The 15,457-nt window shown below is 50.5% G+C and overlaps 6 protein-coding genes across 6 annotated transcripts; 3 read left to right on the top strand and 3 right to left on the bottom strand.

The window, feature by feature from the left end:
- Window positions 1-2: 2 nt before the first annotated feature.
- On the bottom strand, window positions 3-1,481 carry HOO65_090311 (uncharacterized protein; the record flags this gene model as incomplete). Its single annotated transcript, XM_071001678.1, has 1 exon — window positions 3-1,481. One exon carries the CDS (start codon window positions 1,479-1,481, stop codon window positions 3-5), a length of 1,479 nt encoding a protein of 492 aa, XP_070856197.1.
- A 497-nt stretch (window positions 1,482-1,978) lies between these two features.
- On the top strand, window positions 1,979-3,311 carry HOO65_090312 (Mitochondrial metalloendopeptidase OMA1; the record flags this gene model as incomplete). The annotated part of the gene is made up of 4 exons (XM_071004540.1): window positions 1,979-1,991; window positions 2,242-2,469; window positions 2,631-3,067; window positions 3,171-3,311. The coding sequence occupies 4 exons, from the start codon at window positions 1,979-1,981 to the stop codon at window positions 3,309-3,311; spliced, it is 819 nt and encodes a 272-aa protein (XP_070856198.1).
- Window positions 3,312-3,808: 497 nt separating this feature from the next.
- HOO65_090313 (uncharacterized protein) lies at window positions 3,809-5,425 on the top strand (the record flags this gene model as incomplete). Its single annotated transcript, XM_071001679.1, has 1 exon — window positions 3,809-5,425. The coding sequence occupies one exon, from the start codon at window positions 3,809-3,811 to the stop codon at window positions 5,423-5,425; it is 1,617 nt and encodes a 538-aa protein (XP_070856199.1).
- A 565-nt stretch (window positions 5,426-5,990) lies between these two features.
- Window positions 5,991-6,427, bottom strand: HOO65_090314 (uncharacterized protein; the record flags this gene model as incomplete). The annotated part of the gene is made up of 2 exons (XM_071004629.1): window positions 5,991-6,066; window positions 6,231-6,427. 2 exons carry the CDS (start codon window positions 6,425-6,427, stop codon window positions 5,991-5,993), a joined length of 273 nt encoding a protein of 90 aa, XP_070856200.1.
- Window positions 6,428-10,554: 4,127 nt separating this feature from the next.
- On the bottom strand, window positions 10,555-12,268 carry HOO65_090315 (putative GTP-binding protein YGR210C; the record flags this gene model as incomplete). Its single annotated transcript, XM_071004502.1, has 4 exons — window positions 10,555-10,689; window positions 10,822-11,944; window positions 12,040-12,049; window positions 12,175-12,268. The coding sequence occupies 4 exons, from the start codon at window positions 12,266-12,268 to the stop codon at window positions 10,555-10,557; spliced, it is 1,362 nt and encodes a 453-aa protein (XP_070856201.1).
- A 713-nt stretch (window positions 12,269-12,981) lies between these two features.
- Window positions 12,982-14,831, top strand: HOO65_090316 (SET domain-containing protein 8; the record flags this gene model as incomplete). Its single annotated transcript, XM_071004493.1, has 3 exons — window positions 12,982-13,281; window positions 13,355-14,431; window positions 14,604-14,831. The coding sequence occupies 3 exons, from the start codon at window positions 12,982-12,984 to the stop codon at window positions 14,829-14,831; spliced, it is 1,605 nt and encodes a 534-aa protein (XP_070856202.1).
- Window positions 14,832-15,457: the final 626 nt, after the last annotated feature.

The following is a 15,457-nucleotide window of genomic DNA, read 5'->3' on the forward strand; positions in this document are numbered from 1 at the left end:
GCTCATCCTGACTCATCTACGGTCGTTGTCCTTCTATCTCGTAGCCGCGTTCTCTTTGACCTGCGCCGCTGACCAAGAGCCTCAGTTGACTGTCGAAGGTCCCGGATCTCAGACCTCAGTAACTCCATATCATGCGCTATTGTCTTTGTATCCTTTATCAACGACTTGAGAGTCTCAAGAATAAATGCCGGAGAGCTACTTTGATCCCTTCTGATTCGTCTCTCGATGTGTCCAGACTGCGAGCTAGCCCCGAGGACTGTGTTTGGCGTCCTTGAAGCCCGAGGGTGAGGTAGGCTAGCCTCCGTATTCGCAGGCGCTGGGGCTTGCCGCTGCACATCAAGCTTCAATACAACACTTTCCGGATCCAAAGGAACAAGCCCAGCCTCCCTAAACCCTCCCTTGATACTGCTTTCTGTCATAGTGGCCTGGTAGGCGGCGTGAAAGGCCACGAGGAACTCTATCTTCGAAACACGGGTAATAGAGAGTCTGATCAATTTCTCAATCTCTCGACCATATGCATTTTTGAGCGGCCCAAAGCACCCAACATCAAGAGGCTGGAGTAGATAAGATGAACGAGGCGGCATACAAAGCGTTATGATCCTGTTTTGCTCGCAATATGTCTCAAAGTCGATCGAGTGGTAAAATTCGTGGCCATCAAGGATCAGAAGGCGATGGCTGCCGGTTGATCGAGCCTTGGTATGCCGATCAAAATGCTTGAGCCACTCAAGGCCTGTGTCATTGTCGGCCCAGCCATCATGGGTCACCGCAATAACCCAATCGTTCGGGAGGTTGGTTTCTCGGTACCAGCTGGCAAGGTGATACTGGCCTGCAAGCATGATGAACGGCGCAATCGCCCAACCTTCGGCATTAATCGCCTGAAAAACAGAGGCCCATTTCCGGCTTCTAGACTGCGCTATTTTAGCCTTCCCACGCCTTTGTGTGCCGGTGACAACCATTTCGCTTGCAACAACACCCATCATAAAGCCGGTCTCGTCAAAGTTGTAGATGTCGGCGCGGGTGATCCCATATTTCGCGATTGTGTTCTCCACGAGCTTGAACCAATCACGAATAATGGCCGGATCTTCGCATTTGTCTCTCACATAGTCGTTTTTGCGGGAAAAACGCATCTGAAGGTCTGAGTGTCGCTTGACGAAGTTTGAAGCCCAGTTCTTGCCAACAGGTGATGCGCCACGGTCAGCGAGCAGTCGATTGGCCATCTCTTCAACATCATGCTGGCACGGGAGAGAACCCCGCGAATCCAGATCAAGAATGAACTCGACAATGGTCTGTTCTTCTACATTAGATAGCTTCCGTGATTTTGGGGTGGTGTCTCTTTGAGAAAGAATGCCCTTCTGTCGGCGGTATAGGGTCCATGGATGGACCTGGTAGATGCTTGCAGCACGCCGGAAACTTAATCTTGGGTCATTTTGAAGAGCTTGAAGAGCGAGAGGTATATTGGCCTCGTTGCTAGACTCGGACATATCTAGTGCTTGAGAATTAATTAATCAAATAGAATAATTGGAAGTTGAGGTATTTTTGCTGCACTCGCTTGTGTTGCGTCAGCTTGTAAGGTACATTAATCTTCAGCACAGCAGCTTCATTGCTTATCGCCCTTGCGCACGTGACTTTATATCTACCAAAAAAAGGTAACCCTATTATGATTTACTCTATCTCTATAACCCTATCTTATAGTGCAAGCTGCTGAGCTTGTCCCCTCCCTCACAACAACCTTTTTCTAATCTTCAAAGTCTTTAATCCTTCATCTTTTAATCTCTAATTTTGGCAAACACCCAGTCGCTGGCTTTTTATTGCCTGTTGCCACATCAATGTTTTCCCGTGTTTCATTACAGTCCCGTCAGCGTTTTGCCTACGGAGTTTTACTCTCATCCAGGTTGTTAGACAGACTGCCCCGGTCTTCATGTGCAACACAAGTGTGCAAGCATCAGAAACTGCAGGCATCGCTGCCGTTACCGACAACATGGCAGCAGCATGTGCGCCTGTACCGCAGTCCAGGAGGCCCGCCGATGAACCCTAACCAGCGACCCGAGGATCCTCCGGAGGAAGAGAGTATATCTCCACAACAACGACTTGAGATGCTGCATCGCTACCGGCTCTCTCAGGCTAGGCCGTTATTTACGTATGAACGTGCCAAGTCCACGGCCAGATCACCAGTAACATGGTCCTTTGTGGCATGCTGTGTGGGTGCGGCAGTCATTTTTTATGCACTCAATACCCAGACAGTGCCTGTATCTGGGCGGCGGCGGTTCAACTATTATGGAGATGGCGGGGGCTCTGTGGTTGAGCAGCAGGTCAAGCGCATTGAATACGAGGTGGAACGCCAGGGCGGATCGTTTTTGCCGGAGTGGGATCCGCGGACAAAGATGGTCAAGAAGGTGATGCGGCGGCTGATTCCAGTGAGCGGAATGTCACAGGACACAGAGTGGGAAGTGTGCGTGATTCACGATCCGAGTGAGTAGCTTGGGGCTATATATGCTGTGGATGACTATCAACGAAAGACAGTCCCAGCGCCCTCGTAACATCTCAACAAGTCTTTCTACGAGCACTCCCCCCTCCCCGTTCATACTTCTCCCGCTGGTATTTACTAACGCCGTTCTATTGCCTGTCTTTAGATACGCTCAATGCCTTTGTCCTTCCTGGCGGCAAGGTGTTTGTGTTTGACGGCATCTTTCGCGTTACACGGAATGAAGATGGCCTTGCCGCTGTTCTCGGCCACGAGATTGCACATAACCTTGCGCAGCACTTTGGCGAACGCCAATCGTCAGCCATGGGCACCAACCTTTTAATGTACTCGCTACTGGCAATGTCATATGTTGTGCCCCCATTGTTTTTTGCAGCGGCGTGGTTTTTGCCTGGCATGCTAGATGTGGTTTTCGAGATGCCCATGAGCAGAGTCCAGGAAAGCGAGGCGGATTACATTGGGTTGATGATCATGGCAGAGGCCTGCTATGATCCCCGAGAGGCCCTCGAATTTTGGAGACGCATGGACTATGTATCGAAGCGGAACAGCAAGGGAGATTTGCCTGAATGGGCCAGCACACATCCATCGGTGAGTCTTGCTTTGTGGAAAACAACACACGCACATAGAGCGCGATATACAGAAAGAAAAAAGCGAGCCATACTAACACAGATAAATCTGGCGGTTGACACAGAACGAAAACCGCATCAAAAGCATTCTAGATTGGCTTCCTAAAGCTATGGACAAGCGTCAGCAAAGTGACTGTAAGGGCCAGACTTCAACATTTGCCAACATGTTCATGGATGCTCTGAATCGCGGTGTCCTGGTTGTTTAGAAATGGAACATGTACCAGCGCTGTACTATATAATGTATAAGACAAGTATGCGACAGGCAAGTATGGGGGGGGTGTGAGGTCGATGAAGAACGACTTAGCCAAGCACAACTGCATGGCTCTAGACTCGCGCCAAAAAAGACTAAAATACAACCCCGACCCCACTCATCATTCCTAGGCCCCCATAATATATTCTTATCATACCTTATCTTATCGATAGGATATACTGGCTCTAGGCCCAAAAAAAAAATCTAAGGCATTCAACTTCAAATTTATCACGTCGTAAAAGGCTGCTTGCTTCCGACCAACACCCATTCAATACTATCCTATTGGCCCAGATTCATATGGCCTAACTAACCAGCCAATAACTCACACGACGCGCCATCAACGCGATAGTACTGCCCACGCCTCAAACAAAGGGCTCTTTACCTTTTCAGTCTCATCTTCTTCGCCAACCAGCTTTTTGGTCATAGCATCCCCGACCTGACCACATCACCACCATGGCTACTTCCGTTGTACCCTTGCAGCAGGTTAAGCTGACCCAAGGCCCATCGCCATTCACAGCCGAGCAAAGATATTGGAAGTCTTTTAAAAACCAGCTCCTATTTTCGCTGCCCTCCAACAAAGCCGTCACCCACATATCGAGCCCTGCCAATGCCTCAGCTCTCTTAGCTTCAGCTACCAATGACTTGTTTGCCGTTACGAGTGGAACACGCATCCAGCTATACTCGATCCGCACGCGCAAGCTGGTCAAGTCCATCTCCCGCTTTGGCGATATTGCCCGCAGTGGAGAAATCCGCCGCGATGGCCGCATCTTGGTGGCTGGAGAAGACACCGGTCGCATTCAGGTGTTTGACGTCGGCTCCCGCAGCATTCTGAGAACCTGGAACCACCATAAACAACCCGTATGGACCACCAAGTTTTCTCCCTCTGAGCTGACCACTTTGATGAGTGCGTCCGATGATCGCACTGTGCGTCTATGGGACTTGACCGCCAACGACCCTACCACTACCTTCCACGGCCATACTGACTACGTGCGCTCTGCGACCTTCTTGCCTGGAAGCATGGCCAACCTGCTGGCTTCTGGCTCATATGACTCTACTGTCAAGATCTGGGATCCCCGGACAGGCACAGGGGCTGCGGCCATGACTTTCAAGCACGCCGACCCAGTTGAGACTGTTTTAGCCCTGCCCAGCGGCACCACCCTGTTGGCTGCCGCATCTAACACAATTTCCGTCCTGGATCTTGTTGCTGGACGCCCGCTCCATCTCATTTCTAACCACCAAAAAACCGTTACATCGCTATCTCTGGCTAGTGGTGGCCGTCGCGTGCTCTCGGGTGCGCTGGACGGCCACGTCAAGGTCTTTGAGACCACTGGCTGGAATGTTGTCAATACCACCAAGTATCCCGCCCCCATCCTGTCGCTAGAGGTTGTCGGGGCCGGTCATGGTGCTGATGCCGTTGATCGCCACCTCGCCGTTGGTATGGCCAGTGGTGCGCTCAGCATCCGTACGAGGCTGACAGGAGCCGAGGCTGCCAAGGCCAAGGAGCGCGAGAAGGAGATGGAGGCTCTCTTGGCCGGTAACATTGCGGCACATGACGCCAAAAACAACAAGAAAAAGCGCACGCTATCCCTTCGTAAGCGGCTAGATCTCGTAGGCGAGAGTGCTGATGTTGTTATTGCCGAGGAACGCATCACCACCAAGAAGGAACGCCAGTGGCAGCGCGACCTTCGCCATGGCCTATATGCCACCGCACTTGATGCAGTATTGGACCGCAGGAGCCTAGAGTACAAGCCTGTCACAGTGCTGACGGTGCTGGTGACACTGCGCCATCGGAATGCTCTACAAGCTGCACTGGAGGGCCGCGATGAGCACACGGTTCAGCCAGTGCTCCAGTGGGTTTGCAAACATATCATGGACCCGCGCTATGTCAACATATGTGCCGAGGTGGGCATTTTGCTTCTGGATTTGTACGCACAGTACGTCGATGAATCTGCCGAGCTTTGGGAGGGCTTCCGTGCCCTGCGCAGAAAGGTCCGTTACGAAGTTGAACGGGCGCAGCAGGCGTCTCAGACAAACGGTATGGCTGAGAGCTTGATGATGGGTGCTGCATAGGGGCTCCCCGTGTGTTTCGGGCTTTTCCTGGCTAGATTAGAGAGGAAGGGGTATGAAAATAGCGGGTATCTGTTTGCTTGGCTAAAGGCAAACTGAGAAAGGGGAGGGGCATTTCGAGGCTGTTCTTATTTCCTTTTTGTTCTTTTCTTTTTCTTTGGGTGCTGCTTTTCTTTTATTTTTCTCGCATGACGCGTGGCGTTGGTTTCTATTAATTCTCGATTCGCCGTTTTCCCCTGAACCTTGATTTTGACGTTTGATGTTTTTGGTGTTGGGCAGTTGCTATTTGAAAGTACTGCGCGAGACATCTTGTGTAACATGATGATCGTGGTAGTTTCTACAAAAAGATTTTAAACTTTGACTTGGCCTTGGTATGTTGGCCTGTGTATATTGTACTATGAGCAATGCGCAGACAAAAGAAATACGGAAAAATGAAAGACGCCATCCCGAAATGCTACATGCTAGATAGTAAAAAGAACAAGTGTATACAAACAAAGCGAGTGTAAACGGAGAAAACAAGGCGCGCAGAGCATGACACATTTCTATCCAGCAGTTCTCTTAAGATGGTCTACATCACGTGTCCATCAAGGAACTGGGAAGCAACCAGTGGCCACGCCATGATAGTGGCAAAGGCAGGCACGAAACTGCATAGTAAAGCCACAGTGTTAGTACTAAGAAAAAAAATGGAATAGGCAATATGGGGGAGGGGGGGGTGAAGCGTAGCGGGCGTTATATGGGGTACAGGTAAAAGAAAGACCATATCTTATGAGAGAGAAATGACAAGGGCGGGGAATGGGCAGTTACATACACCATAGTCTGGCCACCGATTCGCTTCATCAGCGCCGAGTAGTCGGGCCGGGCTGATGCATGTGACACAGGCAAACGCTGGAAGGGGTGCGGCTCAAACGAGCGGGCCACATTCCGCATGGAGGTGAGCAGAGAGAATTGACGGCTGCTGGCAAAGCGAGCAGAGGTGCGGGCGGCGGCAGAGAGAGCAGGAGACATGGTTGGTTAAAGATGGTTTGACAGGTCTATGAGACGAGATAAGGTTGTAGGCGAGGTATTGCAATGCGAAGAACAAGGCGCAAAGTATAAAATGCAAATGCGTACAGTGTACGGTTATAATGTAAAGATACACAAGCAATAAGGCTATGAGCGGCTGGAAGAAACAGAAAGCAGACAGACGTGGTAGGACGAGATACTATGCAATATATACTTGCACATCTTCTCCTTACTACATACCGAGACTAGGCTCCTTATGCCTGTTGTCCTGGGCACCTCATAGAATCGTCGGAAAAGACAGGACTAGGAGGGTCGTCAACAATAACACTCCTTGGCTACGATCAGGCCATTGATCGGGAAAACTCGATATTTGGAAGTGCAGTTCTGCACATTCACTCACAAGTGAGTAAGTCAACTTGCTGAAATCAATATAAACAGCATGAAAGTCCGGAGTTGACCTGTGACCAAAGTGGTGTGTAAGTCGTGCGAGGGTGGTGCTATGTGGACCCACCTAACGGGCGGACCTAGCCAATCAGGGCAATGAGTTGCAGGCCCTACCTGGCGAATGGGCTGATATTTGGTCCTCGTATTTTCTCCAGGCACATTTAACCCTATAGGCTAGGGTTTATGGCATACTGAGCCCTGGGGTGGATGGGATGGTTGAAGGAAGTTTTGGGTTGAGGCACGATAAGGTTAACTAGGAGGGTGAGGATAACAGCCACCCTCGGGATGTCAACTCGTGTTGCTGTGGTGCAATCCTGAAGGCTTTGGTTGATCTCCGGAGAGCATAGCGCTTTACAGATTTGCTACAAGCCCGGGACCCGGCGGTATCCAACTTGTGGGGAAGAAGTGGAGAAGGTTTCTCAGCCAGCCAGCCAGTTGTGGGTTGCATAATACCGAGATAACCCTGGTGATGTCATGAGCCACAGTCTGACGTATGCATATGCTAACCCTAGGTCGACGCCAGGCATATAGGGGCCCCACATTTATTGTTCATGCCTCAGCCACACATTAAGCGGCGCAAGTGGCATGTAGCTATCCAAGCTCTGTGACCAGCTGCTGCATTTCTGGGCTTGGCATGGGCAAGGCACTTCTAGGCACGACGAAATGAGGCAGGTGGTTGGATGAACAACGACAACCACACGACAATGATGACGAGGAGCTAGGCAGGTTTTTGGTATGTACTCTAGGGGCTCTGCAAGAATGCAATGTTTTGGGCCGGGAGGGGCACTTGGCTAGGGAGACAAACAGAGAACCGGACCGACACAGACAAGACAAATAGACACGCCGCCGCATGCAGACGGATCTTGCCCCAATTGAAACAAACTTGGCGGGAACTTGATGGCAAATTCTTTTAGCCTGTCACGCTGTAGAGGCCGACGACGGATGCGTGGGTGGGTCGGTGGATATGGCACGGCGGCATGGTATTAGGCGTGGCGCGGGAGAGATAGCTCAGTTAACCACTGGGATAACTGCATGCAGCTGGACACGACGGATACAGAGTTGATGGAGTTGTCTTGTTGCTATTCTTTTGGCTGCCCTGGGGGTTTGAGCTTGCTTCTCTTGTGGGCCTTGGGCTTCCGAGGCTAAGCTTGTTTTGTCTGCCTGTGTCGGGCTTCCCAGTCTTATCGTCTCAAGCCTAGTTTTTGTCAGTGCTCTAGGAGGAATTGAAGTAGAGTCGGGTCGAGTCAAGTCAGCACGCGGACTTGGGCTTCGTTTTTTAAGACTTGGCTCTGGCTTTTAGGCTTTCCAGCTTGGGCTCGCTCGGGTTGTCGCACAAGAGGACCGTGGATGGGAAGAGCAAAGAAACGACCACCATGAGTAGAGGGCGAAACTGCAAAATCTCCAAGGGTTGGTCGCATTTGCGATGGGGGCTGCTTGTCAGATCTCATTAGGAGTAAGGAGAAGCAGAAAACCATAAATAAGATAAAATAAAGAATTAGCTACCCAAAGCGCGAGGCGCGAGATGTTACTAAATCTGTTACTACTAAGCAAGAGGTTCCAGGCTCGGCATTTTGTCTCCAAGGCAGACAGAAAGAATAAAATAAAAATTAATTTCTTTTTTTTTAATTCCCGGAATTTAGCATATTTAGGCAGCACTTATATCTATCCCAGCCTTTCCCCCTCTGCTCTCATCTTCTCCTGTCTGTTGTCTCGCGTTTTATTTTCATCTCAACAAGCTCATATTCATACTCATAAACCTTCATCCAAATCTCGCTTTAGTTTCAAAGTCGATTATCACAGTCTTTGTTCCCGCCCACCATGCCTTTCACTGCTAGGTGAGTTTGTCTTTTCCTTCGTTTGCTTTTCTCGCCCTTTTCTGTAGCAAGCTTGCGAAGCTTGCGATGCCTGCTAAGCTTGCTCTAGCTAGAGCTGGGAGAAACGTTAACAGAGCTTGATCAAGCTTGCTCGACGCTCTCGCGATCCTTTTCTCTCGCCCGTTGCCTTAACCCTTTCACAGCTAACCCTTGTTCTTTTCTTCACAGCGATATCTGCAAGATTATTCTTGCCATCATCCTGCCCCCCATTGGTGTCTTCCTGGAGCGCGGCTGCGGTGCTGACCTCTGCATTAACATCCTGCTGACCATCTTGGGTGAGTTTTTTTCTAATTTGCCCTCGTCAAAAGCGCCTTTTCCTCTTTCGCTCCCACCGCCTAGGAGAACTATAACTATAACTGGTTCGGCCTGTGTCTTATGGAGTCACGTGATGCCATCATCAACCAATCAGCAGGACATGGTGTTTGCCTGCTTACCTAACCCCGTTTTCTTGGCTAACTCTCTCTCTTCCTATCAGGTTACATTCCTGGCATCATCCATGCGCTATACATCATTTTGAAATATTAATCCTGTCCTCCACCGCTTTTGTTTATTTTACGACGTCGCTTTATCGCCTTGCTTACGCCCCCTCCGAGTTCCTCCGACGATGCTGCTCATGACTTGCCCTCAACGCACTTCTCTCTATACCTCCTTAATACCCTGATCCGGTCTAAGAAAACCCAGAAAAAGCCCCCAGCGTGGCGTTGCGATGGGATGCAGAAACAAGGATGAAAGGGCATGTACACTGGTGCACTGATACCAAGCTCAGCGCAAAACACACCGCCGCATAACAACGAAACCCGCATGCTGTACGCTATGCGCTGCAGGTTGCAGCATGTGCCCCGTGTGTTGGGCCGTTTTTATCGACCAAAGGCTCGCTGCTAACATGACCGCTGCGCTGCGGAAGCCCGGAAAGTGAGCGATACGGACGAGATAAAAGAGATCATTTGACAAGCCCATATCACACCACCCAAAGATCTGTCTCTGTTTTCGACCCCCTCCTGCGCTATGTGTCTTGTCCATGTTCGTTTCTTGCCCAGCCTCCTACTTTTTTTTTTTTTTTTTTTTTTTTGCTGTTCCATGTATTGGTTGTGACCTCCGTTTTCCTCAATTTCTTCAACTCCCATTCCCTTGTCTGCTCTTTTTTTTTTTTCCTCTTTTTATACCTGATGCTATTTCTCTTTCGTACCCCTGGGCTCTCCTGTATTTAGTTTTTTTTTTTTCCCCCATCTGGTATTGGTTTTGAAAATAAACTTGATATCTGATGACGTCATAGTCTCGTTCTGTACTTGTTGCTGTGAAAGGTTGTTTAGTTGTAGAGCTCTGATCCGGTTATCGCTTACTCTAGTAAGAAGTGTCCGACTCGACTTATTTACTCGACTTATTAGATCCACAGAACCTAATCATCACGCCAAGTCTGTCTGTCTCTCCGCTAAGAGTGGCAACTGTCGCCCCGTTTTGTGTGTCTTATTCTCTTGGCTTCGTATTTCGGATTTGTTTTCTGTTCTATATTCTTTGCTTCCATCCGCCCCCCGGGTCTTCCGGGCTCCTAACTCTGGGTAATTAGATGCATAATAGTAGTGCAGTAGCACAAAACGTCGGCCAACATGCTTGTCTTCGCCTGATTCGTCTTCTTTTTTTCCGCAGGAGAAACTTTGCTTCCACCTCCGCTTCGTTTCCACTTTCCGCTCCCTGCTTCCTGTTCCCTGCTCTCTGCTCTGCGTGCTTTGCCCCTCCTCTACTATACACCAATACCCCACCTTTCCCTTCTCTTCCCCGTGAGGCCGCCGGCACGTGTGATTTTCTTGTACATGTCTAGATGTGCAGGTGATCCTGCGACCCAGAAGTGACAGTAGCGGTACCCCCATTAGGTCGATCTGCCTCTCTGTCCTGCTTTCCCCGCCCTGTTTTCCCCGCTCTCTGCCCCTCCTCTCTATTGCCCTCTGCCCACTTTGAATGACAAGATCTGTGTCCCAATGTTAGCAAAACAGCCCTCATTGTTCTAGTCCTTAGCATTGTATTGCGCTGCAGTCTTGTGCTCAATCCTGATCCCTTCTCTCCACCGTTGTGTCTTAAACTTACGTCATTTTTGCCTGGTGCTACTGCGTCATCCTCTGACACTCTTAGGCCGCCGAGTCCTTCGACAAAGGCAATAGGTGCATCGCCCATGACTTTGCGCGCCACATCGGCTACCGTCGAGTTTTTCTTAATCAGCACGCAATCACGGAACACGGCCTTGGTGTCTCCCACGCCTGCCGACCCAAACGTCGAAATGCTGCGTACGGGGAACACTGGCACTAGGCCTAGCACCTCGGCTGCCTTTTGCAGCACACGAACCACTCCTGTGGATCCAAACCGGTAGAGAACCATGTCCTTGAGGTTCTCGATGCGCGCTTTGTTTTTATCGTCTAGCTCTTTGAGCCCGCCTCCAAGCTCGTCGCCGTCAGCAATCAAGTCGTCGCGCGTGTCCACGAACTCGCTGCCCTCTGTGTACTTTATATATCCCTGCTTGACCATTTTGCGTAGGAATACTTCGCTGACTGCCGAGCATAGCACAAGTGTGTTGGGGTCTTGCTGTTTAGCGATTTTGGCAATGTTCTTGTCGGCGTCGGCGTGGTCGATTTTATTCAATGCAATGACTGTGGGGAACTTTTCGTCAATAAATGAGTTGACAATCACATCAATAGTGTCGTCGTCCCACTCTTCCAGGGCTTCTTTGACTCCCGAGCGGTCGAGGGCTCGCTGGACTAGTTTGAGATTAGCGCCGTAACCGCCAAACTGCGCTCGAAGTGTGTCGACTGCCGACGACTTGGTGGCCATGTGGCGGCGGCGAATACTGGGCCAACGCTCCATTAGATTGCCTTTAACCCAAGCCACAATCTCGGAACGCAGCCAAGCAATATCGACTGATGGGTCATAACCCCGCGTTTCCTTTCCCTCGGCATCCACAGTGCCCGAGACATCCACCACGTGGATTAGGGCGTCGGCGTGTCGCAGATCGTCCAGGAATTTGTTGCCCAAACCGCGGCCCTGGTGAGCGCCGGGAACAAGGCCGGCCACATCGAGCAGCTCAATGGGCACTGAGCGGCGACCATTGTCGCAGGATCCATAATTGGGCTTGCATTTTTCTTGCAGGTTGAAGCGCGCACAAGCGCATTCAATTTGCAGGTAGCCTATAGCGCGTTGTGGATCGATGGTGGTGAAGCTATTGGGCGGTAGCGCATAAAAGCACAGAGGAGGTGTCTGTTAGCGGGCGTCGTCTAGAGCTTGTTCACGCATAAAATAAGAATTTGGGCATACGGAAAGTTCCCTGAAGTGAGGTTAGTTATAGGAGCCGAGCCTATTGCCAAGCGAGAGAAGAGGAGAAGGGTAGGAGGGTAATATGCTCGCCATGGGTAAAAGAGACAGGGGGAGACAGAAAGGAAAGACACCTACCGACTTTGGAAGAAGCGTCGGTTAGGGAGTTCAGCGTCGTGCTTTTGCCAGCGGACGGCTTGCCGACTAGACCGATTAACGGATCACGGGCCATGGCGGACGGTATGGGGGAGAAGAGCTGGCCGAGAATGCGGAGGGTAGGGCAAAGACAAAGACAAAAGAGGCAGGCAGCGACGCGACACAGTAACCTGTTAGTCCTGCAGAAGAAGACTAAATACCAAGCAATGCGGCAAGCATACGAGGGTCTATGACACAGAGGAAGATAGCAAAAAGAAAGATATTTTCTATGGTCAAGATGGGAAAATGCAAGCCAGGTCATGCACGATAAGACAAGGCTTTAATTTTTAGCCCCACCTTGAATTAAACGCCGGTTAGATAAAAAAGAGGGAAAAAAGAAAGTGGTCCGATCGAAACGCGGGTGCACAGGGAAAAATGGGCTGAGCTAAAACGCAGGTTTCTGCAGGTAGGCGTTCTCATACGAAGACCACCACACACGCCTGGCCCTTAGCCATTCCTAAAACGCAGGCTCTGAAAACGCTAGTCTACAAACTGCCGTGTAGTTGTGGGGCTGCTTCTCGTTCTCCGTCTACTGCCGTTTCAAAAGTGGATCTTCTTCGCTCACCTTGTGGGATCTTGGCTTTTTTCGCCGTCACACCGTTTGCTATCTACCCGTCACTTGGATGTCACTCCGTACCAATTTGCCATCAATATAAAGGCAAGGCTGCGAGGCTACAAGGCAACAAGGCATCTATCAAACATTTCAATAGAAACCTTCTTCCATTGCTCATCGCCACCACCAGACCCAAAATGCCAATTCTACTCCCGGACCCCGCGCCAAAGCTCAATCCCGAAGTTCTTCCTACCTGGAGCCGTCTTAATAACTTGAATCTCAATAATGTGAATGTGACCAAAATCAGCCCGGAGATTGGCTATGGCATTTTGGCTGTCCAGGACATTGTCGGGCCTCAGCATGAAGTCACTGGATCCTTCAACGATCTGCCTGTCCTGAGAGTCCCAGAGGATGTTGTGCTCAGCCATCTGGCTATTGAAGAGTACGCTAAGGTCGAGCCAAAGTTCCGGCAATTGCTCGAGGCTTATGGCCAAGCGGTTAGTATCCTGAAAGGAAAGCTGGAGTTGACGGAGGCGTAGCTCGGTGACTTGGTCCTAACATCCGCCCTAGTCACAACGCGAAAAGTTTGTTCTCTATCTGATGTTCCACCGCATCAACTCGCGGCATGACATCTCCATTCTGCCCTCGCCCTGGACGGAATATGTCAAGTTCCTCCCTGAGGATATCCCCACTCCCACGCTCTGGCCCGCATCTCATATTCCTTTGCTACACGGCACTGAGCTCGCCGAGCCTGTACAGGCTAAGCTTAATGTCCTAGAACACGAATACGACCGCTTGGTGCAGATATCTCAGGACCTTTTGTTTTTGCAAGACATTTCGTTCTCGCCCGCTGGCATCGCCCTCCGTGACTGGCAACTGGCTGATGCCTGGTTCCGCTCGCGGGCCCTTGAAATCCCCGGTCTTGGAACTTGTATGGTTCCTGTTCTTGACATGGCTAATCACAACGCTACTAACCATAATGCTTATTGGGACCGTGAGTCTGCCACGGGCGATGTTGTATTGATGCTGAGGCCAGGCGCTACCGTAGCCAAGGGTGAGGAGATTTGCATCAACTACGGCGCCGACCGCAGCGCCGCAGAGTACCTATTTGCCTATGGCATGTTTGATATGGACTCTGCTGTGCGTCCCATCACACTACCGTTCCACTTCGCCACCACAGACCCATTGGCTGGTGCCAAGCACGCAGTGTTTAAGACACGCACTCCACAGCTGCGCATCACACTGCCCAATGACCTAGCTGAATATGAGAGGGGCCAGAGGTACTGGGAGTGCCCGTATGCGTATCTCTCGGCGCTAAATGCCGAAGATGGCCTAACCTTCCAGGTGGCACAGGACCTGGAGGGAAGGCAGGAGTTACACATGTTTCTAGATGATGAGGATATTACTGGCAAGGCCATGGATATCGAAAGCCTGCTGAAAGATCTGGCTATTTGGCCAGTTATCAACTTCAGGGCGATACAGATGATGAAGGCCGAGCTTAGTGTTGATGACATTCTGCGCAACTTTGATATTACCAAGCACGAGGAACTATGGGACGACAAGCCCTACACATATGCACTGGCGGCACAGTTTGCATACACAGAAGCACAACTGATCCAAACAGCAACGCAATATTTTGAAAGCGCGGTAAGTCTTGGGTAGAGCCAAGGTTGCCAGGAAGCTAGTCTATGTAATGTATTGAAACACCCGGGCACACCTGTTCATCTGGCAGCCTTGCATCTCCTCTGCGTGTTTCCTCCATACTTCTTTAGCCAGCTGGCTTGTTACACATGCATGCTAATCTAGTTTCGTGACACAGGCTGCAGCTCAGTTTGAGGATTCTTTTTTGCAGGCGTATCTCCAGGCCGTCAACAATGGGGCTGATATTTCACCTAGACAGCTGGAAGCGCTCATTGGCGAAGAGATCGGGAAAAGACACGAAACTCGGCCTCAAGAGGGAGCTGATGGTGATGTCCTGGGTGTAAGCAAAGGTAATGGGAAGGAGGAGATGGAGGAGAACGGGGGAGGGGAAGAGGATTTCAGCTAATATCGAGGCCCCAACACTTGGTTCCGGGTGATTTTCTTCGCTGCTCGAAACAGGGCATTGGCAACGACGACGACGACGGCGGAGATACATGTCCAGAGTTTGCTGGTCAACATCCGGAAATCACACGCCATTGTCACAGCATATCCAGCTAACCCCAACGCCTTTTTTTTTTACCTTGCTTCTTCTCTTCTCTTCCCTTCCCCCCCCCCTTGCATTTTCTTTCAGAGAGTGACTTCGGCATCCTCGCTATTTTCCTTTGCCTTTTTCTCTCTCCGGTTTAGTAGTGGTTTGTTTGATAATTCGGGTTTTGTTGTGTCCGACTTGGACAAGGAGCCAGGACCAAGAAGTCTCAATTTGTGGGGTATTTTCACTCCTTTAAGGGTGTGGCCCTATAACCGCTCTGCTCCTGCTCATCCTCCTCCCTTGTTTCTTCTTTCTTCTTAGACATGCATGACCTGACCTGACTCTCCACCCCACAATCGATCCAGATCCTGGAATCCCAGACGTGGAAAAACGAGAAAACAAGGGAAAAAGGGCTGTTGGATACCAACGAAGACTGTTTTCCTATTTGGGACGAGTTTCCTCCGTGCCCCCGCCTAGCCGGGGGACCCAGGTACCCAGGTACC

Source organism: Ceratocystis lukuohia (assembly GCF_044167205.1).
Source record: "Ceratocystis lukuohia strain C4212 chromosome Unknown Supercontig9_pilon, whole genome shotgun sequence".
In the NCBI taxonomy this organism is placed as follows: Eukaryota; Fungi; Ascomycota; class Sordariomycetes; order Microascales; family Ceratocystidaceae; genus Ceratocystis; species Ceratocystis lukuohia.